The sequence below is a fragment of the Hirsutella rhossiliensis genome, assembly GCF_020360975.1.
Source record: "Hirsutella rhossiliensis strain HR02 chromosome Unknown scaffold00012, whole genome shotgun sequence".
In the NCBI taxonomy this organism is placed as follows: Eukaryota; Fungi; Ascomycota; class Sordariomycetes; order Hypocreales; family Ophiocordycipitaceae; genus Hirsutella; species Hirsutella rhossiliensis.
Window position 1 is genome coordinate 885403 of NW_025408678.1, and position 26028 is coordinate 911430.

The 26028-nt window shown below is 53.5% G+C and overlaps 3 protein-coding genes across 3 annotated transcripts; 1 reads left to right on the forward strand and 2 right to left on the reverse strand.

The window, feature by feature from the left end:
• Nucleotides 1-2625: 2625 nt before the first annotated feature.
• On the forward strand, nucleotides 2626-8309 carry HRG_09324 (amidase domain-containing protein; the record flags this gene model as incomplete). Its single annotated transcript, XM_044867795.1, has 7 exons — nucleotides 2626-4532; nucleotides 4590-5845; nucleotides 5903-6118; nucleotides 6263-7569; nucleotides 7630-8088; nucleotides 8160-8229; nucleotides 8290-8309. 7 exons carry the CDS (start codon nucleotides 2626-2628, stop codon nucleotides 8307-8309), a joined length of 5235 nt encoding a protein of 1744 aa, XP_044717055.1.
• A 5379-nt stretch (nucleotides 8310-13688) lies between these two features.
• On the reverse strand, nucleotides 13689-15626 carry HRG_09325 (transient receptor potential (TRP) ion channel domain-containing protein; the record flags this gene model as incomplete). The annotated part of the gene is made up of 2 exons (XM_044867796.1): nucleotides 13689-14690; nucleotides 14739-15626. The coding sequence occupies 2 exons, from the start codon at nucleotides 15624-15626 to the stop codon at nucleotides 13689-13691; spliced, it is 1890 nt and encodes a 629-aa protein (XP_044717056.1).
• A 928-nt stretch (nucleotides 15627-16554) lies between these two features.
• On the reverse strand, nucleotides 16555-16905 carry HRG_09326 (uncharacterized protein; the record flags this gene model as incomplete). The annotated part of the gene is made up of 1 exon (XM_044867797.1): nucleotides 16555-16905. One exon carries the CDS (start codon nucleotides 16903-16905, stop codon nucleotides 16555-16557), a length of 351 nt encoding a protein of 116 aa, XP_044717057.1.
• Nucleotides 16906-26028: the final 9123 nt, after the last annotated feature.

Sequence of the window (26028 nt, forward strand, 5' to 3'; positions counted from 1 at the left end):
GCCTGTGCCGTGGATATAGAATCTTGGAATGTCTGGCCGAGTTCCGAGGCCGCTCCGCCTCGCTGCAGGCGTTGCAAGGACGCCGACGTCAGCCTCAACACATGTGAGGTGCCCCAACAATGACTGAGTGTTGCGTAAGGAGTATGGAACTCTTGTTTTGGATGAAGAAGTAACGAATCTTGTCAAAGTTTCGCTGTCCGATGTGGAGGAGGCGAGTCGGAATTTTCTTAGTTGACGTTGAACGTAGAGCAAATCGACACCTGTCATGACTTTGCAAGCACCCATGTAGCCACTTCTTTGCTGGAACTATATTCGTACACCAACCATCGTTGCCCGGCAAGTTCTCCGTTCCAAGGATGCTTGTGGCCCCTTAAACAGTGTTATTATATATACTTTAATGTTGTAGGGGTGCGGACAAACTATTTACTGTATGGGCTGCTGGAAGAACATAGCGCCGTGAAGGGCATTCTCGACGTTGTCCTTGTCGACTGTAAAAGTGAGCTCCGAGATATCATGGATATTGTCACGGGAGCGGCTTGATGTGTGTCGGATATAATATTGTGAAAACGGTCTTAAAGGGGTAATGGGGTTTTGGAGAGTTTCTTCAGCATCGTGCCCGGATGTAACTTGCCATAAGACTCGACAAATTGGGCACGCATCAAGAGCCGCTTGCCTGAGCTGGTGGCGATGAGGATGATGCTCGCACGCCTTGTGAGGACAGGGGCCTCGGAAAATCTCCCGATAAGCTGCACACAACATTGCCATTGGTGGATATTGAAGCAAACGTTGGGTCTGATGACGGGTCGACGTATGCCGATACACGCAGCGTACCGAAGCGGGCGGGGTCTTACGTTCTTATTAGTAAATTTTAAGTTATAAATATATATATATATATATATATATATCGTGTATGGCGGTAGCAGGTAAGGTAGCCTTGACGGCAGGCCGGGCAAGTCCCGCAGTGAATGGGAGGTCTCCGTGGCTCAGGAGCCGGAACCCCTCGACCCTGTATGACCGTTGTTGTGCGGCACCAAGCCACAGACGATCCTAAAGCCCATTCTTTGTTCTGTCATCGGCCCGACTCTACAGCAACAAGTTTCGGCAGTTCAAGGGCGACGCGGAGCACATGCGCCACTCACTCCAAGGATTCGACGTCAGGCCAATGCGCGAAAGGGCTGTTTCGACTGGTACACGTCTTCATTCATGTTTTGTCCCGTGGCGAGAGCGCATCCTCTTTGCATCCAACCAAGGCGAGATCGATGTGACACATATTGGCACTTGGGCAGATCCCTGTGATCGTGCAATGAGTTTCTTGCTATCCAACAACCAAGCATTGGCGCAAAACATGAGTGTCCGGCCCGCTACCCTTTTAAAATGGTCCAACTTTGAATTCGATGGAGACGATGAGTTTTGCAGGTACGAAGTGTTGGCTGACGCATTCTACCAACATGCAGAGTGAAAGTGAAGATTGGGCGCTTGAGCTGGCCGTTCGGATGGGACCGGAATTCTCTCCGTGTAACTCCGGATATCAGTAGACTTCCGCCGCCCTTTTACTGCCGCGTGCCTATAGTTGCCGGCCGTTTCATTTACCAGCCGTACATGTAAGTTGTCCATTTACGGTGGTGGCCGGTCTCCTGCAGCCTTGTGCACATGGGTTGCGCCTTCTAATCAGCATCTGGCTGCTTCCGCGGAAGCATGCGACATCTTCACACCAGGCGCCGGGGTTAACCTCCATGTAGCATCACCAGGGTAAACAGATCCAAGAGTAGAGCCACATGCAGTGCAGTCTTGTGCCTCGGTACCAAGACAATGTGTTAATTACACGAGGCTTAGAAAGTCACCCTGGCAGACAATCAAAGGAGCGTGCCCATACTGACAATAGGTCAAGCTTCAAGTGGCCCACGGCTTGTGTAGGCCATTAGCTGATGCTTTATACTTCGCTGTCAAGGCCATTTATGTCTGCCCACATTCTTGGTGAGACGTGGAGCTTTCCCCAAAGCCAAGGTTGCCCCGTGCCTCATGCGTTGCAGATACTAGATAGGCTCGTGATGACGGGCACAGATAAGGAGCACCCATCCCACTGGCCTCCGAGCTCGACGGGACGCAAGGGGGACTGACACGGCGAGTTGCCCCCGGATCTGTCCTTGCAGCGCCACCATTGGCCGGTTGGCCGGACCCGCGAGCCCACTTAACTCTTATCTCTGCCGCCGGTTTGGCCGTCGGCCTCACCTGTGATTGGCCGCTGTGGATCTGGTCCCTGGAGGAAGCCTATCTCGCTATCCGTCAGTTGAAACAAGCCTCAACCCCTTCCAGCCTCATGCGCACCTCGGTTGCTCGCCGCCGGCGGCGCCAGTCACCGAGCTGTGATAACGATCAACATTTGCGCCGACAAAAAGCCACTGTGGTGTGCGAGTCAAGATACAAAATGCTTGAGCTTGCCAACCGAGTTGCTCTGGAGCAGTCTCCTCGCAAGGGGCAAACGAGGGTGCTGTATCGATTGCTTGCGTCTTCCTTGAACCGCCAACTCAACCGCCAAAACCCCTACTCTCGTTTTCTTGCCTCGATCTTTCGAATTGAGTGCGTCACCAACCCGTGTCTGAGTCTGGGCTGTGCCCGTAATCGGTCATGGCTCCCTACCTGCAGTCCAACGACTTTTCTGCACCCGGCGACGTGGTCAGTTGGCAGCCCGAGACACCCCTCACCACCATAGAAGATTGGCGGGCTGTCCAGTCAGGTGGTCACGGTGGCCTGGCCAGACTTCTGTCCATCGCCAAGTCCGAGAGATCAGCCAATGCAGAGACTCATGCTTGGGTGTCGCTGGCCAGTGCAGAACAAATCCGTGAGCAGTGGGAGTGGTTGGAATCACAAAGAACCTTAAACGACGCGCTGCCCTTATTCGGCGTTCCCTTTGCCGTCAAGGACAACATCGATGTTCGAGGGTTTCCCACCACAGCAGCCTGTCCGGCTTTCGCGGCCGAGCCTGCGACGTCTGACGCTCCGGTTGTCGCAAAGCTCAGGGCTGCTGGAGCCATTGTCATTGGCAAGACAAACATGGACCAATTTGCCACAGGCTTGGTGGGCACCAGGTCACCTCACGGTGCCGTGCCCAACGCCTTCGACCCCGCCCGAGTCAGCGGAGGGTCGAGCTCCGGCAGCGGTGTCGTCGTCGCCCGCGGAGTCGTGCCCTTTTCTCTCGGAACAGATACCGCTGGTTCCGGCCGAGTGCCGGCCGGCTTGAACAACATCATCGGACTCAAGCCGACGCGTGGCGCTTTAAGCGCCCGAGGCGTGTTGCCGGCGTGCAGGACCCTCGACTGCGTCTCCATCTTTGCCCTCACTGTCGAAGACGCCCAGACCGTCTTGTCCGTGGCCGAAGGCTATGACGGAAAAGACTCGTACTCTCGCTCTCGCCCCTCGCAAGGTCTCCTGCCAGCAGTACCTACCTTTGGGACCGCGAGCCTCGGGTCCAGGCCTCCGTCTTTGGCCATCTGCAGCCAGCCAGACTGGTACGGCCGAGATGACCAGGCCCCCGCGTATGAGGCTGCCCTGTGCAAAGCACGAGCCTTGGGTTGGAGGCTGACGCCCATCGACTTCTCCGACCTCTTCGCCCTCGCCAAACTGCTATATGAGGGGCCGTGGGTCGCCGAGCGGTTCGTCGCCATCAGGGACTTCATCGAGCAGGCCTCTGAGAAGGACATGGACCCGGTCGTGCGGGGAATCGTGGCCAAGGCGCGCCACTTCTCCGCGGCTGACGCCTTTGCCAGCGAATATGCTCGCCAGGACTTGGCCCGCCAAATTGCCATGGCCCTCGCTGACTTTGATGGCCTGCTTGTCCCCACGGCTCCGACCTTCCCCACCATCGAGCAGGTCCTCGCCGATCCGGTGCGAGAAAACTCTCTCCTCGGGACCTACACAAACTTTGTCAACTTCCTCGACTGGAGCGCCATTTCGATCCCCGCCGGCTTCCGGCGCGATGGACTGCCCTTCGGCATCACGCTCATCTCGAGCACCTGGCAGGAACCCAAGCTGCTGGGGCTGTCCCAGCAGTGGCTCTCGGGGGCGCGCACTCGCAGGCGGCTGGGCGCTACCAAGGCCTTTAGAGAGGCCGACGTCTCCTCAGCTGCCGGCGCCGAGTCGCTTCACACGCCCATCGCAGTAGTCGGTGCTCACCTGACGGGCTTTCCACTCAACAAAGATCTCGTGTCGAGGGGCGCTCGCCTGGATATTGCGACAAAGACTGCGCCCATGTATCGTCTTTATGAGCTGAGCTCGGGCGAGGCGGGCCCGAAAAAGCCAGGACTGGAGCGCGTCACGTGCCCAGGCCGCGGACAGCAGATCGCCGTCGAGGTATGGCAGCTGCCCTGTCAGGCTCTGGCCAGCTTCATGGCGACAATCCCGCCGCCGCTAGCCATAGGCTCCATCGAGCTGGCCGATGGCCGTTGGGTCCATGGGTTTGTCTGCGAGCCCGTCGGCCTGCGAGGCGCCCGGGACATCACCCAGTTCGGCGGCTGGGAGGCCTACATGCAGCATTCGCAAGCCCACGGGGTGTGCAACGGCGTGTGCAAGAATGACTCGCGACAGTCTTGCAGGGCGAAGAGACAGGTGTCGAGAGTGCTTATCGCCAACCGCGGAGAGATTGCCGCGCGCATCGTCCGAACTCTCAGGAAGATGAACATCGAGGCCGTCTCCATCTATACTGACGTGGATGCCGACACGCCTCACGTTCGCGACGCCGACCTGTCGCTGCGCCTCGAGGGAGATTCCGTGGCGGAGACGTACCTGAATGCGTCGCAGGTCATACGGCTGGCAGAGTCTGCTCGGGTAGACGCTATCATTCCTGGCTACGGGTTCCTGGCCGAGAGCGCTGAATTCGCTCAGGCAGTCGAAGACGCAGGCTTTGTCTGGATTGGTCCGACGCCAGAACAAATGTCTGACTTGGGCCTGAAGCATCGCGCCCGAGAGATTGCGGCAGCCGCGGGAGTTGCCGTCGTCCCGGGAAGCACTCGGCTTGCCACATCGCTGTCCGATGCCTGTGAAGAAGCCGAGCGACTGGGGTTCCCGCTGATGCTCAAGAGCACCGCTGGAGGAGGAGGCATCGGCCTTCGGTGCTGCCACGACTCCGAGGCACTGGCCGATGCTTTCAACGCCGTTCAGCGTCTTGCTGCCGTCAACTTTGGCGAGTCTGGCGTCTTCTTGGAGCGATACATTGAAAATGCCCGTCACATCGAAGTACAGATCCTCGGGGACGGTAACGGGCGTGTCCTGGCACTGAGTGAGCGCGACTGCTCCTTGCAGCGAAGGCACCAGAAGGTTGTCGAGGAGTGCCCAGCATTCGCTGTCCCACTTCAGATTCGAGCCAGCATGAGGGCCGCCGCTGTTCGACTTGCCGCGGCTGTCAAATATCGCAACGTTGGCACGGTTGAATTCATCTACGATCTTGATTCTCAAGAATATTACCTCCTCGAGGTGAACACACGCCTTCAGGTCGAGCATCCTGTCACCGAAGCCGTCACGGGCCTTGATCTCGTCGAATGCATGCTTCAAGTTGCTCGGGACGACTGCAACCAACTCTTTAGTGACAAGTCTGAACCCATAGCCCAACGTGGAGCGTCGATTGAAGTCAGACTCTATGCAGAAAGTCCCCTGGAAAACTTCAGGCCCTGCGCGGGAACAATCACAGACTTGGCATTCCCCTCGCATCTCCGAGTGGACACTTGGATTGATGTAGGCACGCCAGTATCGACTCGCTTCGATCCATTGCTGGCAAAGATCATCGCTACGGGTGGCGATCGTCTGGAGGCTTTGCGACGACTGGCGGCCGGCTTGAAGGAAACGCGGATCGGAGGTGTTGAGACAAATCTCGAATACCTTCGCCGCATTGTTTCTTGGTCGCTGTTCGAAGCGGGCAACTACACGACCAAGTCCTTGGATTCCTTTCAACCCCATGCTCCGTCTTTGCAGGTAGTGGAGGCGGGGGCCATGACCACGATCCAGGACTATCCCGGAAGAACAGGGTTTTGGAGTGTTGGGATTCCGCCGTCTGGGCCCATGGATCACCTGTCATTTCGATTGGCAAATCGCTTGGTCAACAACAGCCCAGACGTCGCGGCTATAGAGTGTACTTTCAAAGGCCCGGTACTCAAGTTTCATTGCGATACCGTGGTCGCAGTCACTGGTGCCAAAGCACCAGTCGCAGTGGACGGTGACGCAGCGCCATTAAATCGGGCGTTTCCGCTGCGAGCTGGGCAAACCCTTTCAGTAGGGCTGGTGGAAAACGGATATCGTGTTTACGTTGCTGTGGCTGGAGGGATCCAAGTCCCCAAGGTCATGGGCAGTCGAGCAACATTTGAGGTGGGGAGCTTGGGATGGAAGGATGGCAGCAAACTCCATCCGGGTGACATCATTCCCATTGGAACCGGTCAGCTGCTCAAGATTGACTCTGAAAGACTCCCCGCCTGCCCAGCTATACCCATTCCCGACCAGCCAAGCGCAACTTGGACGATTGGAGTCGTGCCAGGCCCTCACGGAGCCCCGGACTACTTCACACAAGACGGGTTGACAACGCTCTTTGCTGGCGAGTGGCGTGTCCACCACAACAGCAACAGACTTGGCGTACGCTTGACAGGACCTCGGCCGCAGTGGGCGCGTCAGACTGGAGGGGAAGCGGGCATTCATCCGTCTAATATCCACGATAGTCCTTATTCGATTGGGAGCATCAGCTTCACTGGGGATGAGGCGGTCGTGCTGACTTGCGACGGGCCCAGCCTCGGCGGCTTCGTTGTTTTCTGCGTCGTCGCTTCGGCGGAGATGTGGAAAATGGGCCAGGTTCGTCCGGGAGACACCATACGGTTGCGTGCCGTGGACACTGCGCTGGCCAAGCGGCTCGATGAAGAACTCAACAGTGCAATTCAAAACCTCACAGAGCTTCCGAGGTTGGAAAACCTTGTCCCTGCGAGCGACGAAAACATCATCCCTATCTCACCTATGGTAGAAGCCATCCATTACAGTGACGATGAGAAAATCGTGGCTCGCCAGGCTGGAGACCGCGCCATGATTCTCGAGTTTGGACAAAGCGAAATATTCGACCTCGGTCAAAGCTTCAAGATACAAGCTTTCTGCCAGCAGCATGCCAAAACACCCATCGAAGGCATCGACGAGGTGACGCCAGGTGTACGCACCATCCATCTAATCCACACCGCCGGGCTGTCTCCTCGGACCATCATCGATCGCCTCTCCCTTCACGTTTCCTCGTATCATGTTCCCACTCGAATTGCTTCACGGACCCTCCATCTCCCGCTCGCGTTTGACGACTCGGTCTGCCGTGCTGCTGTTGACCGCTACGCAGCGAGCATTCGATCAGAGGCGCCGTGGCTGCCCAGCAACGTGACTTTCTTGGAGGAGCTCAACGGTCTGGACGACATGTCAGCTCTGCTGTACGATGCGACGTTCCTCGTCTTGGGCCTGGGCGATGTGTTTCTGGGCTCCCCTTGTGCCGTTCCGCTTGACCCACGCCATCGTCTGTTTGGAACAAAATACAACCCTTCGCGGTCCTTTACTCCGCGCCGTTCGGTGGGCATCGGTGGGCAATACATGTGCATATATGCTACGGATTCTCCTGGGGGCTATCAGCTCGTTGGACGAACGGTGGACATATGGGATCCCAAGTCTGTTCACACGGGCGACACGCTGCCGACGTCCTCGGACCCTTGGTTGTTTAGGCCATTCGACCGCATCAAATTTTATTGTGTTAAGGAGTCGGAGCTTGATGCCGCGCCTGCTTCAGAACTCATCAGAATCATCGAGGGGGAATTGAACCTCGCAGAGTACGAGGCGTGGATCGAGTCGCAAAAGGATGATATCGCAACAACGGCGGCTCATCGACAAGAATCTATTTCACGCTCCCCGTTCCTGGAAGAACTGCGTCAGCCTTATCAGCCCAAGGCTGTGAACGGTGCCACTGTATGTCCTTACGGCGCTTCCGATCTTGAACTTGGTTCCGGGGGCGAAAAGGTCAAGGCCATGATGCCGGGACGGTGTTATAACTTTGTGGTGAAGGAGCAAAGCATCGTCAAGAAAGGCGAGATTTTGGTGAGTCACACCGTTGTTTCGTTGCCAAAGCGTACGTTGCTGTGTTTTGATCTTGAACTGACGGATTAAAGATGTGGATCGAGTCGAGCAAGATGGAGATTGAAATTCGTAGCCCCGTTAGCGGCATTTGCAAAAGCTTTGGTGCGAGGGAAGGCGACTTGGTAGATGCTGGACAGACTTTGGTTGTTTTAGAGCCTACAGGTGATGAATCTTCGGGGTAGAGGTGGATGCTGGCGTTGAAGGGGTATTCATTTGGCAGGTTCGGTTAATAGCGGTTTGACGACTATACCAAATATTCGATAATGTTTCTCTTCGCCTGCGCACAGCCTTCCCCGGCTGCTTGATTCACAGGAATCCCTTGCTAGCTATTGAATGGGCCATTTCATGGGGTGTCTATTGCTGATCCGCTGCTCTTGTTCTCCGCGTCAACAGTACCTGTCGACAATAGACAGTTACGCTCGTTTCAGTCGACGTTTTGGGATGCTTCCCAACCGCCGGCTAGCAAAAGAAAGAGCCAGGGACCTTGTTTTCAGTCATGACGGTTAAAGTTAAATCAGAGGCAGCCGAGTCGGCAGTGAACATGAGACTTTCCACTGCCGCCGGATTGCGGTCCTGCTACAGCTGTCTGCACAAACTCGCGGCGGCAACTAGGAACACGAAAGACATGTCGAGGGGATTTTAACGCACTGCTCCACCAATTTACAGCTACTTCCGCAAGAGACAAAATGTTTGGTTTGCCCAGAAAATGCAGATATGAAAATGGGCTCTCTGGCAATATCCTCGACAATTCACAGCACCGTGCAAATTCAGACTCTTTTGGCCTACTTCGTCTTCTCGCTAAGTTGCTTCAGGGCAAGTATCTTTCATGATATGAAAGCCCCATTTCAAGAGCAACCAAATATTCCGTAGTTTGGGGAGGTGGGTATGCTGTGTCGGTTCCGAGCTCGAGACGTATGTTGTTTGTCGGCGGGCAGCCTTTCTGGGCAGAGGCATCGCCACGACTTGACGGACTGTGATCAACGACAATGGCGGTCTGATACCAGTTGTGCCTAGGTAGCTCTGAAGCCCCTTGTCAGCAATCCAAGCATCTTTCATGTGGTACGATACTCTCGGATGCTCCAAGTAGTGATTTAAATCCAAAGTCGTCCAGCGACAGCCACTTGTCGCTTCAGGATTTGTGAGCTCAGCGAAGAAACCGCGGAGACGAAAGGGAAAACGTCGTAAGGGTGACATCTGCGAAATAGGTACTTGTTAGGGGACACAAGGGCAGAGCAGGAAGCACCAGGGGGTTTCACGGGGTTTGGTGATAAATGGGGGAAACGCACGAGTCGGGATTTGACGCCCTTTCAGAATGCATGGCCACAATTTCTCATTTTACCGTGCTCGGCAAACGGCCTGCCTCTAGTGTCAGACCGTGGTCTTGATCCTGAGCGCCATGACCAATGTCATTCTTTTGTTTTTGCAGCTCAACAGAACAGAGCTGGCGGCAGGGGTTTCCAGTGCTCAAGCACTGACGTGGCGACCAAAGCGGAACAAAGAGGTGCAGCAAGTGTAGACACACCTGCAAACGCTTGAGCGTCAAAGGTTCTTAAGCGACTCCTCATAATAGGGCCAATTACTGCCCGATACCTCGCACTTGAGAAACCGCCAGGGGCTTTGGGAGAAAAGGGGACCGACGGTTTCTTTTTCCAGGCCATCATGTTGCCACCGTTCTTGTGGGGACTGAAGCTCGCGACTTGAAAGAGCTGTTTGTTACAGAAAAGACAGCTGTGAGGCTTGAAATTTACGGTTTTGTTTGCGATCGTTCGAGCGGCAGAGGGTTGGCGTCGAATCTTTCAAGGCAGCATCTGTTCCTCCTGGTTGTTGGCAAGCCGCCTCAATCTGCCGCAAGGTTGCCGGGATGCTCACCAGTGAGAGAAGCCGTTTTGTGGCAAAAGACAGAGGCTGGAGGGGGTTTTAGATGGTGACGGAGGCGGTACCGGAAGTCCGCTGCTGTGATTTGGCGTCGGCGAAGCTGAGCCTGAGCTCTGCCCTTGGGCCGTCGATTCTTGAACCCCAACGACCTGGAGAAAGATAGTTGCGTCTGAGATGCCGTTGTGCTTGGATTGTGGTTTCTAGTGCAGCTGCTTGGTCCATCCGGAAGTCGCCTCAGTCAAGCCAACGCCGGGGGGTTGGGGGAGGAGGGGGGAGGTTTCTTGCGCGTCCTACTGATTCACAGCTCTATTCAAATCCTGTTTTCCTGCCATCGACGGCTGTCAGAGGCCCCGGTGGTCATGTGCTGGGGCAGGCGAGTGATTCACGGCACGCCGTTGCCCTCCACCTCCTTGGGGTTTGTTTTGATTTCCCCTGACTGGCGCCGGGCCGTCGACTCTGAACAGACTGCTGGGTTCCCAGGCAGCCACGCCTCCCCAGCCAACTATAAAAACCCCTCTTCCCCCCACCTCTCCCCGACCTGAACCTCTTCCCTCTTCACATTACCTCCTCTGCACACAGCAGACAGAGGCATCGCCTTTTGGCACCTCTTCCTCTGCCCACAGCAGACAGAAGCTTCATTCATCTACTTGTTACTTTCTCCGCCGCCCACCGCAGATGGAAACATCATGTCGCCACGCCTCCTCTGCACACAGCAGACAAAGACATCACCCTCTACACACCAGTTGTCCGAGTTGCTGTCATAGCAGCCCGAGATGTCACAGCTGCATCCAGGTATGTCTTGACAGTCCCCTTCTATCCCTACCCTTCTCGGCCTGCTCTGCCATCTGCCAAGCGGACTCTGTCGACACAAGCCTCCCCTCGTGTCACCCGTTGCCATCCCTCAACCATCACTTTGCAATACGAAGATGCCCTCAACCTGCTTTATGAAAGCTAACAAGAGACTTGTCCCGACAGAAAGTATTGGGTCGAAACTTTCCACAGGTACAGCCAAGGTCAAGGCAAAGGCCACGGTTATGGCTACCGTTCGAACGACCGGGAACCTGAATACGCCTTTTTCGTATGGCTCTGGCGCACTGGGTATGCTTGCATCTTCTCTTGGTTCTTTCTCTCGAGGCTTACAGCGCATTGTGCAGGAACAAATACACGCCCAAGAGAATCGTCTTCTGACTACATCGTCGATCGCTTCTGGCACCTAAAGGCGGCGGCCACCAAGTCGGGGCTCACAACGCCTGACGCTGACACGTGTCTGCCCTATGCCGCGCGCCAAGTAGAAGACCTCAAACGACCACGGATATGGTCATTGAACAACAGGGTCAGACGTGGTAACTGTGGCTTAGACCGATGGGGAAGAGACGGAAGCGTCGAGGACGACGAGTCGACCCAACGTCGATTTGGTTGATTGCTCTTCTTTGATGGGCACCGCAAAATTCAGCAAGATATGGGAATCCGGGAGCTGCTCCTCCATGAACGACCCAGGCCGCGGCGGTATGGGAGGTCGATACGGTCCTCCTCTATCCACACCATGTCGATGATAGTCGGGTGGACGTGGTGCTTTGATAAATCTCTTCTCGCTCCTCGACGCTGCAGTTTTTTTCACAAGCCCCTTGACGACCATCCCTGCACTCTGTATCGATTTGACGCCCTGCCGTGCCCAGATTTGTGCCGGATTACATCCGGCCGGGCTCGGACACGTCAGACTTGAAAGAAACCAGGCAGCGGTTGCCTGCTCGTTTGGAAACCACCTGGGCTGGGAGCCAGATCTGATCACTATGGACGACATTCGGAGGGTGGGCAGGCTGGGGGGAAACCGGACATCGGCTGTCCACAGCTGCTGCCCAAGCGACCTTCGCAATCGTCGCCATCCATTGGGGTGGTGGCTGCTGGGCTTTGGGAGCTTGACCTGATCATTGTTGGCGGAAGATGTGAAACGTGACGACAACGGAGACAACGGCCAGTGGGAGTTGGGCAACGGGAGGCCGGGCTCTTTCTGGTGCATGATAGACCTGTCACCACCTCGTGCATCACGGCAACGAATCTCTCGGGAGCAGCCTTTATAACACGCACCAGTAATGCGGTTATTGGAGATGGTGGCAGTTTGGCCTAGTCTAGTGTTATCGAAATGCGACATTGGAGGAATATCTCAGCCTGTTGCAACAAGTTTAATCTTCAAGCTACTATGGTGACATTCAAGGTTGTATGGCCGAATTCGGTGGGAGATGGCATATTGTAAAGGACTATTGAGGCAGATGGACTTGTTCTGTTCTACATGCGCTCATATATAAATGAAATTTGGCGTTGTAGCAAGCATGGCGTCCGAATGTTTCAGTCACCATTTTACTCGTTTATTAAAAGTCTTGATTATGTCGGCAAACAAGATCATAACCAACGCCGTCGAGTGTCAACGGCTTGGAGACATTGAAAAGTTACAGCCCTGCCCATTATGTAGTCTTCAATTGTACAATGGCTCTGCAAAAGGGTCGAGCACGCTCACGCCAAATCGCCTTGCGAGCGTGTCCGGCACCTTGCTGTCCCACTGTAGTTCCTTCGTTACCGTTGAGAGCCGGAGGGCCAGTAGGCAGCCATTCGTGTGAGAAGCTGCATTCGCTGTTCTTGCAGATCGTATTTAAAATGTGCCTCGCCCACTTGAAGCTCGCGTGCAGATTTCGTCTCACATCAATGTGACGTCGTTGACTTGCTTCTCACGGCGAGGTCATCGTGTCTCCGAGTCAGCAATGTCCATGGTAGGCTGAGTGTGATGGTCAAGAAGCGGTTTGACGCCGTCAACTTGAACGAACGGCGCATGTATGGCACGAGCTATTGGAGTAAATTCCTCTAATGCCCAACAGACCTTTCCTACAGCCTCAACCGTCTATGAGACTCATGTTGATGCAATTGTAGAAGGACTCAATAGCGCCGTAGTAATCCGCATTCCAGACAGACTAAGCGCCGTCTCCTATTTGTGATGTGGCACACGTACTTTGAGCAACAGCTCACTTATTTGCACATCTGGCGGAAGGCGGACTTCTATCTCTTGGAATCAATCTATTTGGGCCAAGTGCGTAGGCTTTCACGACAATTCCTTTGCACGCCTTGCCCGATTCATATCCGGTGTGGTCATTCACGACTCATGATCCGAATTCTATTTTACACTGTATTTGCAAGGGGATCGTCCAGCCCGTGTCTAACAAACGACCGTGGCGCGTTCGTATGCTGCGTGTATAACAAAGTCCCTGGCACGGGTAGCAAAGGAGGCATTTGCGTGCAGGGGAGAGTGCGAGGCGCAATGCCATGATCGATAAGAAGAGCTTTCCAAGCGTAAGAACTTGAAACGACACCCAAGCCAAATATATCACTGTCATGTCATCAGCTGATTTACAAGGTATCAACCAGTGTTTCTTCCTGTCCTCGCTCGACACGGCATGTGACCACTTTGTGGCACGGGCCGAGAGTGGGATGGAAGCCGAGTTGTGCAAGACCGTGGTCTCAGGTTTTTGAGGGGCTGCACTGCAAGAAAGCAGCACACGCACGCCCTGATGATTGGCTTCCCTCGACGATCGGTAGCAAGCGAGAACTGAAGGGATTCTATCCATCGTCTGCCGGCGGACCTCTTGGTCCAAGCTTCGAGGGCACCGAGGGCCGGGGGCGGAGCCAGGGTTGTCAAGTTTTCATGTTCCACTGCCTCGGGCAGTAGCAGCTAGATCCTCGAGCTCCGTTGCTTTGCTGAGGTGCGCCTGCGACTTCATAAACGAAGCCCGGTCGTCGGCTATCGAATGATAGAGTGCGTCGGGATTTTTGCGAAAGAAGGTAACCGCCGTCAAAACAATAACCATGATAAGTAGGATAAGCAGGAACACAGCGTTAAGAATGAAAAGAATAACGCCAACGATACCAATGAAGAGCGGATGGGCGTCCAGAACGTCTGAAAAAATGAAAAGGAAAATCGCGTTGATAAAGTTAATGGCGTAGATAGCTATGTTGAACGAGTTTGTGCCTTTATCCATCCAGGGGCGAAGCACAGACGTCGCGATTAACAAGGCAGCTTCTAGAATAATCAAGCCAATAGCTTGTACAACGTTGGCCTTTTGGGCCAAGCTAACGAGAATTGCTTTGACGAGAGCGTGGCAGATAAGAGGTACGATGAAGTAATACGCCGAGGCACGAAAGTGAACATAGAGAAACCCTAGTTTGCTGAGGATTCTCGGGTTCGAGAAGAGAGTAACAGCCGGGTTCCTGTAAATCATGTCGGACTGACGGGCATTGCGAATAACGTTGGCTGCAGCCCATGCGAGACTCAAAGCTGCACCCAGGAAGATGAAGGTGGCGAGAACAACCTCGGCTGGAGAGTCGGCTTGGGTGAATTCCCAGAAGCAAAGGATCGCTACTTGAGGGAAGCTGAAGAACATGATCCTGAGAAGGATGCCTTTAATAACTGAACGCCAGTTGGTGCGAAAGTCGAGAAACCTGTTTTCATCGATCCAGTTTTTCTTAATGGCAAACTCGCAGAAGCCCTTGAAGCCAAAAGCGACGGTGACGAGAAGAATAACAAAGAGATATAAGAAACATATTCCAGTCATGAAGAAATTTGTAAACTCGATCTTTGACCGAAAGGCGACGCGTTTAATACCGTAGACGACATAGGCACCCGAACCCGGACTGGCGTTGGCACGCTTCTCGATGAAAGAGCGAAAATTGTTGTCCAGAGATTGTGCTCGCGCACGATTGAGGTATCCAAGGCCAGTCGTCTTCATATCTTCAATAGATCGCTTGGCGACCTGGACGGATATGGTCGTCAGAGAGTCAAAGATGCTGGATGGCGTCCCTCCCGTGGCCCGCTGAAACCAGCTTAAGGCGGTCTGCATACAGGCAACGCGAATAATTCCCAGAGACCATTGAAAGTTCATAGTCCAGGCCTGGGCGACTGGCGGAAGATGGACACTCGAAAGGCCAAGGATAGCCTGAGCTTGAAAGTAGCCAAACAGCGAGAGAGAGTTGGCGGCAATGTGCGCAGCTGTGTGGGAATGGCCAAGCCCACTGGTGACGGCGGATGCCAGCATCGCCAGACCCGCGATTATGGCAGTAGCCCACTTGAGTCCAAGGAGGTTGACCGTTTTGCCGTTGGAAATCTTCGCCTCGACACAGGCAACACTCTCACTCTTGCCCTCCGAAGTCAAATTGATAAATACCCGTGCAGTAGCATCAAGGTCGGGAATGTTATAGGCGATATTTGGGATTTGGCGAGCGGCATTTTTGTCAATGGGAACATTGAAAATGAAGGAGAGTTTCCCGGCGCTCATAGGACAGAGACCACCCAGGTCCAGGTCTCGGTCCATGTTGCAGGGATCAAGAGTCCGGCGTATAACTTGGTAGCCATATGTAAAGACAGTGAGGTCGAATAGGACCTTTCCTCGGATGGACGACGTTGCCACGATGTTGACTCTAGCACTGTCGTTACTCGGCGTATAGACGAAGTTGAAGAGCGAGGCGGAAAAGCTGGACTCTTGCTGACACATGTTGAGCGACCCGGACTCGAGAAGTCTTTCACCCGAGGAAGGCGATATGGCCTCCGAGAGGAGCAGCAGCGCAAAATTCAAGAAGGACCGCATGGTTTTATGTCTGTTCTATATCGTCCTTGAGACGCGCGACTCGAGACTCCGCGATGCTTGAATCACTGGACAATGGCCGTCGTCGAGCCAGTCGACGCGAGTAGCCGACGGGCGGTGCCGTTACGTCGCGGGTGGTTGCGATAGGCGAGGCGTGAAGCAGCCGGTGAACGTTAACGATGAATGTCGCTCCGGCCTCTGCGAGCGGGCGAAGGATGGGGCTTGGGCAAGCTGATCGAGCGCGTGAATTCGAGTCGTGTCACATGCACGCCGCATGTCTCGGGGTATTAATGTTGGTTGCAGGCGATCGGCTGGGCCGGTAGCCCGGAGAACGAGTGTTAGCGAGCGAGCGAGATCGTGCCCTGCTGTTGGGGATTCGATTTGAACAGAATGAGTGTGGAAACACGAGATGCAAGTAGACATGGAAAGACTTCCAACGCGACTCGACCCATAAAGAGCACGTAAAGTCTAATAAAATGAACAGCCACCGGGAATTGAAGATATGACCCTGTTGACCCACCTATATGTGCCGATGATAAGGGGGCTATGGTGAGAAAATCAGTCCATAAATCTGCATAGGATTTTTATAGGGTCCACTTCAGGTCATTTGTCGGAGTGCCACTTCGCTTTTGTCTGCAAATGGTAGCAATTCCCGCTGGCAAGGGCGTTAGACTCAACAAGAAGAGTTAATATTAGCCTAGACAAGCAAAGATAACCACATTCTCTATTCGATTCCCAGCCATGTAGCCGACGCACTGGCAGCTTAAAGGGAACGACCTTGTCCATGTTCTGGCCTATGCACAAGTTGGGGGCTGTATCAGCTGCCACCAGCACTCCCATAGGCATATAGGGTCCACTTCAGGTCGTTTGCCGGAGTGTCACTTTACTTTTGCCTGCATAACATAGTGGTCTCCTCACGGATTTGCTTCCGTTATGATTCAACGGAGTATTGTGCTCTGGGCAGTGGATAGGTAATGGCTCTAGCTATAAAGGAGTATACCATAGCATACTGTCCCGGCGAAGGGACAAGGTCGGCGTAGGTGCCAGCGAACCCGCCCTGCGCCGAATCACCGTTGAGATGCGTGGCGCCGCTGATGCCCGGAAGCTCGAGCAGCCGCGGCGAGTTGAGCGCCCTCGCGGCTAAGCCAATCCCCTTGGGACCCTGAACGGTTGCTGCCCTGCCGTCGCGCACGTATCGCTCGTCTTGTACGACAGACGGGTCCCTGGCGTCGGGGCCGAAGCCGAAGCCAGGGCCACCTCGTAAGAGAGCCCGCTCCACCATCGCGCCCGTCGTCAACTGTCAGGTTTTCCCGGTCCTGGGCTCTCCCGCTCCCTGCCCGCGTTGCCAGCCAGGCCCAGGCGTCGATGTTGGCCTGCGACGTGAGCACGAGCGCGTGGATATTGGCGGCGCTGGAACCGCCTAGCTCGCGGCCCTGCGCACACGGCATTTCCAGTCCGCCGATGCCAGCCTCGGTTTTAGGGTTTGGAGTATGACTTGATCCGAAATGATCGCATGGAGGGAGCTTTGAATATCTATACATGGACATAGGAAACCTAGACAGTCTCAGCAACAAAAGAACCTTGCGGTTCAGCGACATCCAGGCGCACAGGCATCACCGTGTCCCCTGCTCCTGTTGCCTTCGCAAATAGTAAGACGGAGGCCGGCTTGGGGTAGCTCAAGCATCGACCACGGACCTAGCAACCAGGTATACTACGACCTCCGATCTGTAGCATCCCGAAGGCCCTCATAGTCAAGGCCACCCCTATGGCGCAGGCCTTGGAAAATAGCTTTGTACAACACTCGTTTAAAGTAGTATGTATTGTACTCCACGGAGTACGGAACCCACCCACCTTTGATATGGCATTTGTGTGCATACATCAATACTGCGGAGCATGTAGACCTACATTCTAGCTGACTGTACATATATATGTGTGTTCGATGGAGATGACAATCAAGTCCCGTGGCGTAGCGCCGACGTAAATCAGACATGGCGAAAAACCTACAAACCAGGCGCTGGAGCGGACTGTATGGCTTTGTGAGCTCTAGTAGGAGACGGTTTCTTGATTATAGTGAGTTTGTTCTCTTCTGCTCTTAATCTATACTGTAAGTGTATCGTACGCTTGCTCAGTCAAAAAGTCAACCAGTCTTGCTCCTTATGCCAATCTGAGAGGGCCGATTTAATATATCACATCAGGCAGAAACTGCTAAAGAATTGTATATCTGCCTGGGCCAGCGGCATTCCGCCGGTACTACACATACTTGCGCGGACGGAGTACTTTTTTTGCATACTGTCGGCGGCGAGCTGCTCGGCAGTTCTGTTGCGGGCCAACTCCAATGCTCCTTTCGCGGTCCCCAAGCACACGCCTACCTAGCACAACCAAGGCCATGCGTCACCTTTGGCTTACAGTGTACACAGAGGGTGCCAAATGGTTGTGCCCGTCAGATCCAACAGCCTGAAGCAGCCCGTTGTACCGCCACTAAGAGGGTGGGATATGGCGGCGATTCCTGCAAGGCTTTCTGATGGCCCTGCCTCCTCCCTCATCTTCGGCTCGAAAGCGTCATTTCATATATAAGACTGTTCTTTTATCGTTGACGCTAGACGGCCTTGCTTGTCTTTGGCTTGTCCGTCACATTCAGCGGCATCCAAGCCCATCGCCCGCATCTTCCTCCGGCATCTTTCAACATGTCGGCGGGCGGGCGATGGTTATAGCTCCTGGCGTGGGCCTGTTCTTTATCACCATATGCGTCATATTCTTGGCGTTGCGCTTCTGGGCCATGGCAATCTCGAAGAGGCGACTCTACCCAGATGACGGCTTCATTGTCTTCGCCTTCGTGAGCATACCCCCGAGATAAGACAATGAACGCATGGCCACCTAGTCGGCTTATCCATTGTTTCCTCCAATAAAAGGCCAATACCATCGCCTCAAATGGCGTGACCATCTGGGCCACCTGTCATGGCCTTGGCAAACACACAAACGAGGTGGCATTTTCTGATCACGTTGTCCAATACAAGGTAATCCCATCTTAGAGATTCAGTTCTAGAAATCGCCCGCATCTTCCTAAATCCGCTTGCCTCCCGGGTATTAGAGGTAGTTGCTTACACTACTGCGTGCTAACGCATTGCAGCGTCTCATCGCCGGCTCTATCACTTGGATCTTTAGCACTGTCTTCACCAAGCTCTCCGCCCTCTGGTTCTACACGCGAATATTCAGCGTGCGCGGGTTTAAGCGCTGGGCGTATGGTCGTCTCATGGCGCTAAGCGTCTTGCATGGGCTGACCTGACCTTCTTTGTCGTCTCGATGACCAGATGCCGGCCCATCTCCCATGAGTGACCCGCAACCAGGTGGTTTGTGCCAAGAATTCACCACCCACTATGTGACCTCAAGCTCTCAATATAGTCATTAACATTGCGATCCCGGCCCTACAACTTCCACTAATTTAGAGTCTCCAGCTAGCAGTTCGCTCCAAGGTGGCCGTTACTATTATGCTTAGCAATGGCATCTTGTAAGTGACTGACCAGATGGGCAGAGGCAAATCATATATAGGTACGGGGCTAACTCGGTTTAGAGAACTATTTCCACTATAATATGGAGGCTTGCGTTCATTATCGCAACGTGGATTGACGCCGACTTTGTTTATAATTTCCTCTATGTTGCCCTACTCAGCATGCTCGAAATATGGCTAGGCGATATAGTTTCTTGCGTCCCAACACTGGCGCCCTTGGTAAAGATGTACGTGAAGCCTGCATTCTCTAGCCTCTCCAGACACCTTACGCTCCGCTTGCGCCAGCGCCAGCACGTCGCATGCCCAGTTGAATTTAGCCATATCGGCCGCGCCGCTATAGCGAGCGCCAAGCAGTACGGCCACCTGAGCGACTACTCTGCCAAGCGCTTCGGGAAAGCCGACATATTGGGGACGGGCGGGGTCATGACGGACTGTAGGCACGAACCAGGGGGGCAACCGCAGGCAAGGTCTGCGACGTCATTTACGTCTAGTATGATATTGAGGCTTAGGCGTACTCCAAAACCAGGGATTCCGCAACTTCAAGCGTCTGGTACCAGGCTTAAAGAGGCATCGAAGAGGTCTAAGATGCGCCAAAAGCCCTATAAAGCCGCGTTAGGAACCATGTCCGTTGCAAGGGGGAGTATCATGAGCCTATAAGGAGGAAAGAGCCCTTTGACGTCGACATTTCACCTTACTCGACGAAAATACACTACTCTACTTTATTCGTTGCTATATGCAAAGGCTTCTTGCTCAGGGCTGTTCTTCCTTGCTCTTTCTAGATCTCCTTAAAAACACTTTTTCTCAGCGGGCAGAGGACCGTCTCCTACCCACTCGGCGACCTCGACTTTCACTCGTTCGTCCCCTACGCTTCTTCAGTCTAGATACGCAATCATCTCATATTTTGTGTTTTTTTCTTGGCCCTGTCGCAGTAACTTATCGCTAGCACTTCTGTTTATAGCCTGAAGTCCACTTATAACTCCTCTTGTCATCCTGGGGTAATACTAGAAGCCCTTTGCCCTGTGGTCTTGCTTGCTAGTCTCGACACTGCTAGCAGGCTGTATCACGTACCATGCGCCCCTCGCAGCGGCATACATATCTTATAAAGCCTGTAGCTAATCGTGTCTCGGTGGTGATAGTGGTAATAAGGTGGAGGAGAAACCTGTTGATGAACAGAAGATCCTGGCAGCCGACGGGCATTGCTGGGCGAGGCTAACATGACATCAGTGTCCGGACAATTAGGGGAGAGAGTGGCGGCAAGTGATTCCGCCACAGATGCGTTTCTTGGAAACAAGCAACCCACAGTTTGAAAATCTACTTCACAAAACCGCCTCCACGACATTACAATAAGGAGCTGCAGTGTAAGCATTGACGTGTCTCATGGCGGCCCCGTCCAAACATTCAGTCCAAGTTTAGTGCTTAAAAGTACGGGCTTGAGTAAGAGCTGCGGCATTAAAGCGGCCTTCCGCTCTGCCTATTTGTCTATAGACAGCACCATAAGTCTAGACGATGTCAATATGTGCAGGCGTCTTAATATATGTATTTAGCTCATGGAAGCTTCAGTGACGGCAAGACCAAGAAGATTCCATGTGGATACCCCGATTTCGTCATATGTTGCAGGCAATGCGTATGGCGGTGATAACACGTGCGCAACAATATTACAGGGCCGTATGTAACGGGCTGAGCCCGCGGGAACCTCGGCTTACGCTCTCAGGATGACTTTTCGCTCCTAAACTGCTAGATATGCGGAGGGACGCTTGAGCTTATAGTCCCCATTTTCCTCCCTCCTTAGCTTCAAGATACCTCTTCTACCCTGGTAGCTAGTTGTAATTAAACTTACTAAGTTATTATTGTTGAAAGTATACCAGTAATCTAACTAGAAGTATCTAGATCTTTAATAATAACCAAACAGGAAAAACTAAAGTGCCTAGGGTAAAACCTGATGATCCTCCTTGTCGGGTCTGGTGATAAGCAGGGACGCTCTTGCTATGCATAGGGAAATATGCTGTTGTGAGGGTCTCGGCTCGAATGGGCAAAAGCAGTGGTCGCGCTTAGCGCGTAAATGTTCGATACTTTATATGAAGCCGTCGCTGCAAATTGAGCATCTCCTGCAATTTAGACCAACCTCGCAACGTCGGGATGGCTCCGGACAGACAGGTTCGGACAGACATATTGCAGGGATTATCGCGCTAAGCATGGGTTAAAAGCCATCGCGCCTTGACTACAACCTGAACGGGCACAAGTGCCATTTTTCAGTCTGAAGGGAAATCCACTAGTATACAATCCTGGGTAGGCCGCTGCTGCAGTTCCAACTGCGTTTCATCCTCCTTGGAAGCCTTCCGCTTCTTGCACCGCGGCTTAGGCATATCGGGTTCCTCACCCTTTCGGGCCTTTCCGCTCTATCTGGAGACTTCCCAGTAGCAGTCGTCGCCTTCTCTATATCCTTCGTGCTCCGTGTTCGACTACGTCTCGTTTCCCGAAGAAGCTGTGGCGAAGTTGCTAAAGGAGAGGACGGGGTCGAGGAAGGGTCAGGAAGCTGATCAACTCCCTTCAGCAAATCCGAAGTGGCTCGGTCCGCTCGAGCGGCAGTATGCTCTGCGGCCTCACGGCCGGTCATGGATCGCCTTTTCGTGCTACCGTGCGATTTGAACCTCTTCAAGCCAGGCGAATGCAGTCCTTCCGGCAATTCCGTAGGCAGGAGGGCTCTTGACTGTACCTGCGCCTGGAAATCTGCTATTAGACGGTCATTCTGTAAGCGAAAGAGTCTCGAGAACTCCTCTGCCTGCTGTCCGCCGAGGCTCCCCTATACTTGAACGACCTCCAATCCCGATTGAAGAACCATGTTCCTACCGCCATCTTGGTAACGATCCCCTGGATTTTTTTGTGACCTCGGGAGCTGGCTGCTTTGCATAAGACATGGTCCAGCTGCGTACCACCGCAGGTCCGTCGAGTAACCAGCGTGGATGAAGGACATTGAGTGGGACAGGCCAGGACCTGACAACAGCCTCGTACAGCCAGTGTCGACAGGGCAGGCCGTATCTGAGTGGGAACTCACACGCGAAGGGACATCCAGGTTCGTTGAGAAGGCCCAATACCTTACGCTCCTTCTCGAGCTCAGTGTTTTGCCTCCATCTTAGAGCTTTTGCTGCCTCCCACTCCGGAGCTAGCTTGCTCAGAACATAGTGTGGAACCTTCCCGATAAGAAGGCGGAAAGCAGCTCGGTCCAACAGCCTTGGGACGTCAGCCCTGCTCCGATCCTCGTCTTCAGTGATTTTTTGAGTTAATTTCTCCAAGCTTTCGGCCAGTTTTTGACAGGATGCCTGCAGGGGAAGCTGCCTGTTGAGAGACTGTTTGACCACGACATGGTAGCTTTCGTTCCTCTGCGTGCTGTTACATCCGAGGTTCGGGTACTGTCGTGTGTGTGCTCGGACAAATTGGCGCTCTTTCGGTTGCCAATTATTCTTGAGATAAAGGCGTTCCGGCTCCCGAATTTCTGCGAGCAGCTCGCCTCGCCGTTCTTCAAGTCGCGCCTCATCGGGAGCTTGTATGTAATCCCAAACGAACCGAAGTAGCTCTTCCCTTCGTTCCTTCGTCTAACAATCGCTTCTTGAAGTTCTCTGCGGCATGCCATTCACAGAGCTGCAATATTTGCCCATCTTCACCCTGAGGATCAGCTCTCGCTTGGGACGCCGCCATCGCGGCAGCGAGCCCTTTGGTTTGATCCCCGAGAACGACTTGAGGTGGTGGGCAATCGTACCAGACCAGTTCTGCCAATTGAGCATTCACAAATTCGAAGGCTTCAGCTGATTCAGATGTTATAAAGGCGAAAGCCAGAGGAAATGTCTTGCCTGTGTTTGTGATTCCCACTATGACAGATAAAGGCAGGTGGAGGCAATTGGTGTTGAACGTCGCATCGGTTTGCATGAGGAATCCGCTGACGAATCTTCTACCCAGGCGGATCTGCTCGGAAGAACAGAAGAACAGATGCTCGAGTACTCGCGCTGTCTGTCGTCCTTGGTCGTCAAGAAGGTATTTGAAGAAGCAACGAACACGGAAGTCCTCGAACTCCAAACAAGTGAGCAAGACGTCAAGCGCTTCTTGACTGCTGCGTCTCCTTCAGACCGGCTCAGGTTGTAGAACTCCTTTGCAGAAAGACAGTTGCCTAAGCCGTGTTGGTCGAGAATCCGGGTTGATTCAGTTGCTGACAGGCCGGCAGTCCGATGCGCGAGGGCCAGATCGACTGCCGCAGCCCGCTCTGGGATACGGGATCTATGGCAGGCGTAGTGGAAGGGATTTTGAAGTGGCGGATGCGTATGGTACGCGTAAGTGAAACCGACCACCCAGCCTTTTCGCTCTTCTATCCCTCCGCGGCCGCTCCGGATAGTTTTGTAGGAGACATAAAGACTATAAGGACACTCCTTGGCCTTGGTGTACGTAAGCTCCTTCTTTCGGTCCCCTCCCTCTGTGACGATGTCCGGCAGCTTTCGAGTATTTCGGGTACCTCTACCGTGATGGATACAATTCACTCGTCGCGTACCTTGCTGGCAGTGACCAGAGCGAAACCCTGGGTGAATGCATAGTTTTGGAACCAGTGAAGGGCTTCCTCGGGGCTGTTCACTTCGTCACCGGTAACAGGAGCGCGGAGATGCTCTTGCGGTAGGGCTTCTACAGCTTTGTCGAAGCCGGAGCGGACATCATCGGGAGGCTGTCGCGGTACTGGATCTCCATCGCGTTCGCGTTCGCGTCGGACGAGATGCTGGATCTCCATTGAACCTGAACAACGCGATTCTTATTGCGACGCGCACCCTAGCAAGGGGCGATGAACGATTATTCCCGTTCAGGTTGTAGTCAAGGCGCGATGGCTTTTAACCCATGCTTAGCGCGATAATCCCTGCAATATGTCTGTCCGAACCTGTCTGTCCGGAGCCATCCCGTCGCAACGTTGCGCAGGTTTTCTGCCTCGTATATAAGGACGTCGCCGTACGAGTGACCGACGAGCAATCTATCGTCTTTAGGATGTAATTATATATATGTCTGGATTGCCGATTGCATAATGACGATTCACTCAATATAACGCCAATTAGGGACGCGATACGCTCTAATATTTGTTCTGGAATAAGGAACTGTTTGTAATATAGTAGTGTCGGATTGGTCGAGTAGATGAAATGGCTGTTTAGACGGAAATAGCGATAGGTTGCAACATCGGCTTTGGTTTGAGTTGCTTATGCAGCCATATTGCCCAAGATTTCTGCGGAAACTTGAGTTTCCGTCATGGCGAAGTACTAGTGCTCTTACATGTGATTTAAGCACCTTAGCGGAATAGTGGAGTCTTCGTCCGTGGCTGATCTATTCTCGTCCTCTTTGTTGTCGGCTCTGGTTCCAACCGACAGCCGGACGATCAGACATCCGAGCCTGGCCGTGTTGTTGTAGTATAGAGATTCCGGAGCGTCTTGGGTCTCCTTCGAATACTTTAGCAGAATCCTCACTGCCAGCTCTTCTCTAGGGAAAATGCATGACTGCTTCACTACTAGTCCGACAAAGTTTACTAACGTATCTAACGGCTGCCGCTTGAGGAACCAGTATGTAAGCTACCGGTGGCTCATGACAACACTCTCTATTGACTTGGGGCAGCTGTTTCTGGATTGGTCCCCCTGAGAAGTGGGGTTTGAGTGTGTTGGAGGAGGAGAGGCGCGCGAGTGAGTGAATAAGTTGCCATTCGTGCGGATACATATGGAGACGAGCAGGGACGACCATTCCTTGTCGCCACTAGCACACATGCTCCAGTTGCCTGGGGACAGAGTAAAATGGGCAGATAGCTGGCGTGAGAATAGTGTTGCTCCTGCAAAGCTGAAAGCGGCGGTTAGGAAGAGCGCCGGATTGTTGGCTAGCGTTGGCTTTCTACTATGGAGGCCGCAACTGGAAGAAGATAACGATACTGTTCCGCTCGGAGAGACTAACTTATGCCATATAGGGCATAGACGTTGAGCTACTTACGGTTTCTCTCTTCTGTCTCGAGTCTCGACAGCCCCACACGTGCTTCTTGCCCTTTACATTCTCCAACCTTGTTAAATGTCAGTGACAGGCCTGCTTGAAAGCCACATTCTCCGAGGGCTTAGCGTCCTATCCTCAGCAGCTCAAGCACAGACTATCGCCGTGTGAAGCTATTTGATCCATCGTTGCAGTCAGCTCGACCGATATCCCTACTCTCTAGAGCCTCCCCGTCGTGATTGTAAACTTAATCGCAGCCTTCTCTACCTGCGTATCCGGGACTTAGTTCTTCAGGTCATGCGCAATTTTCCTCTTGAAAGTACGATAGGTTTCCCAGCTTATCTCTGCGCAATAGAGCATGATTTTTTGTTCCCGCCATCTATTTCTACGATTTCTTGCATCGGAAAAGAAAATGCTCTACAGATTTTAGTGTCTGGCGGTTTAACTGTAATCACCCATCGGACTCTACCGCTCTGGCCATATGCAGCAAATTGTTGATCCTCGCCATGCCCGTGCGCAGCTGCACCAGTCAATACGTCGGTTTCTTTTCTATTGAGTGTATTATATAGGGTGCGCGAATGACTGCGTGGTAGTGCTTATTCGATGCTTCTGGAATATCTGCTAACGTCTTCCGGAAGCTTCCTTTGGTGGTGCTTGGCTATCGCTAACCTCGCCATCGTTGCTCGAGATGAGATTTCCCGGCCTGCACCCCTCTTCCTTGCCTTTGTGTTCAAGGCTGAGAATAATGAAGACGGATTCGATGTCACCTAATCATCACACTCGCTGAGGGTAAAGCCACGAGAGTTCAGGCCACATATTAACATTGAATAGGACCATTACCCCGGTCGACGTTCTTTGGAACTGATGTCCCAAAAATAAGACCCATCAGGCCACACGACAACACCAGCAGTCGAC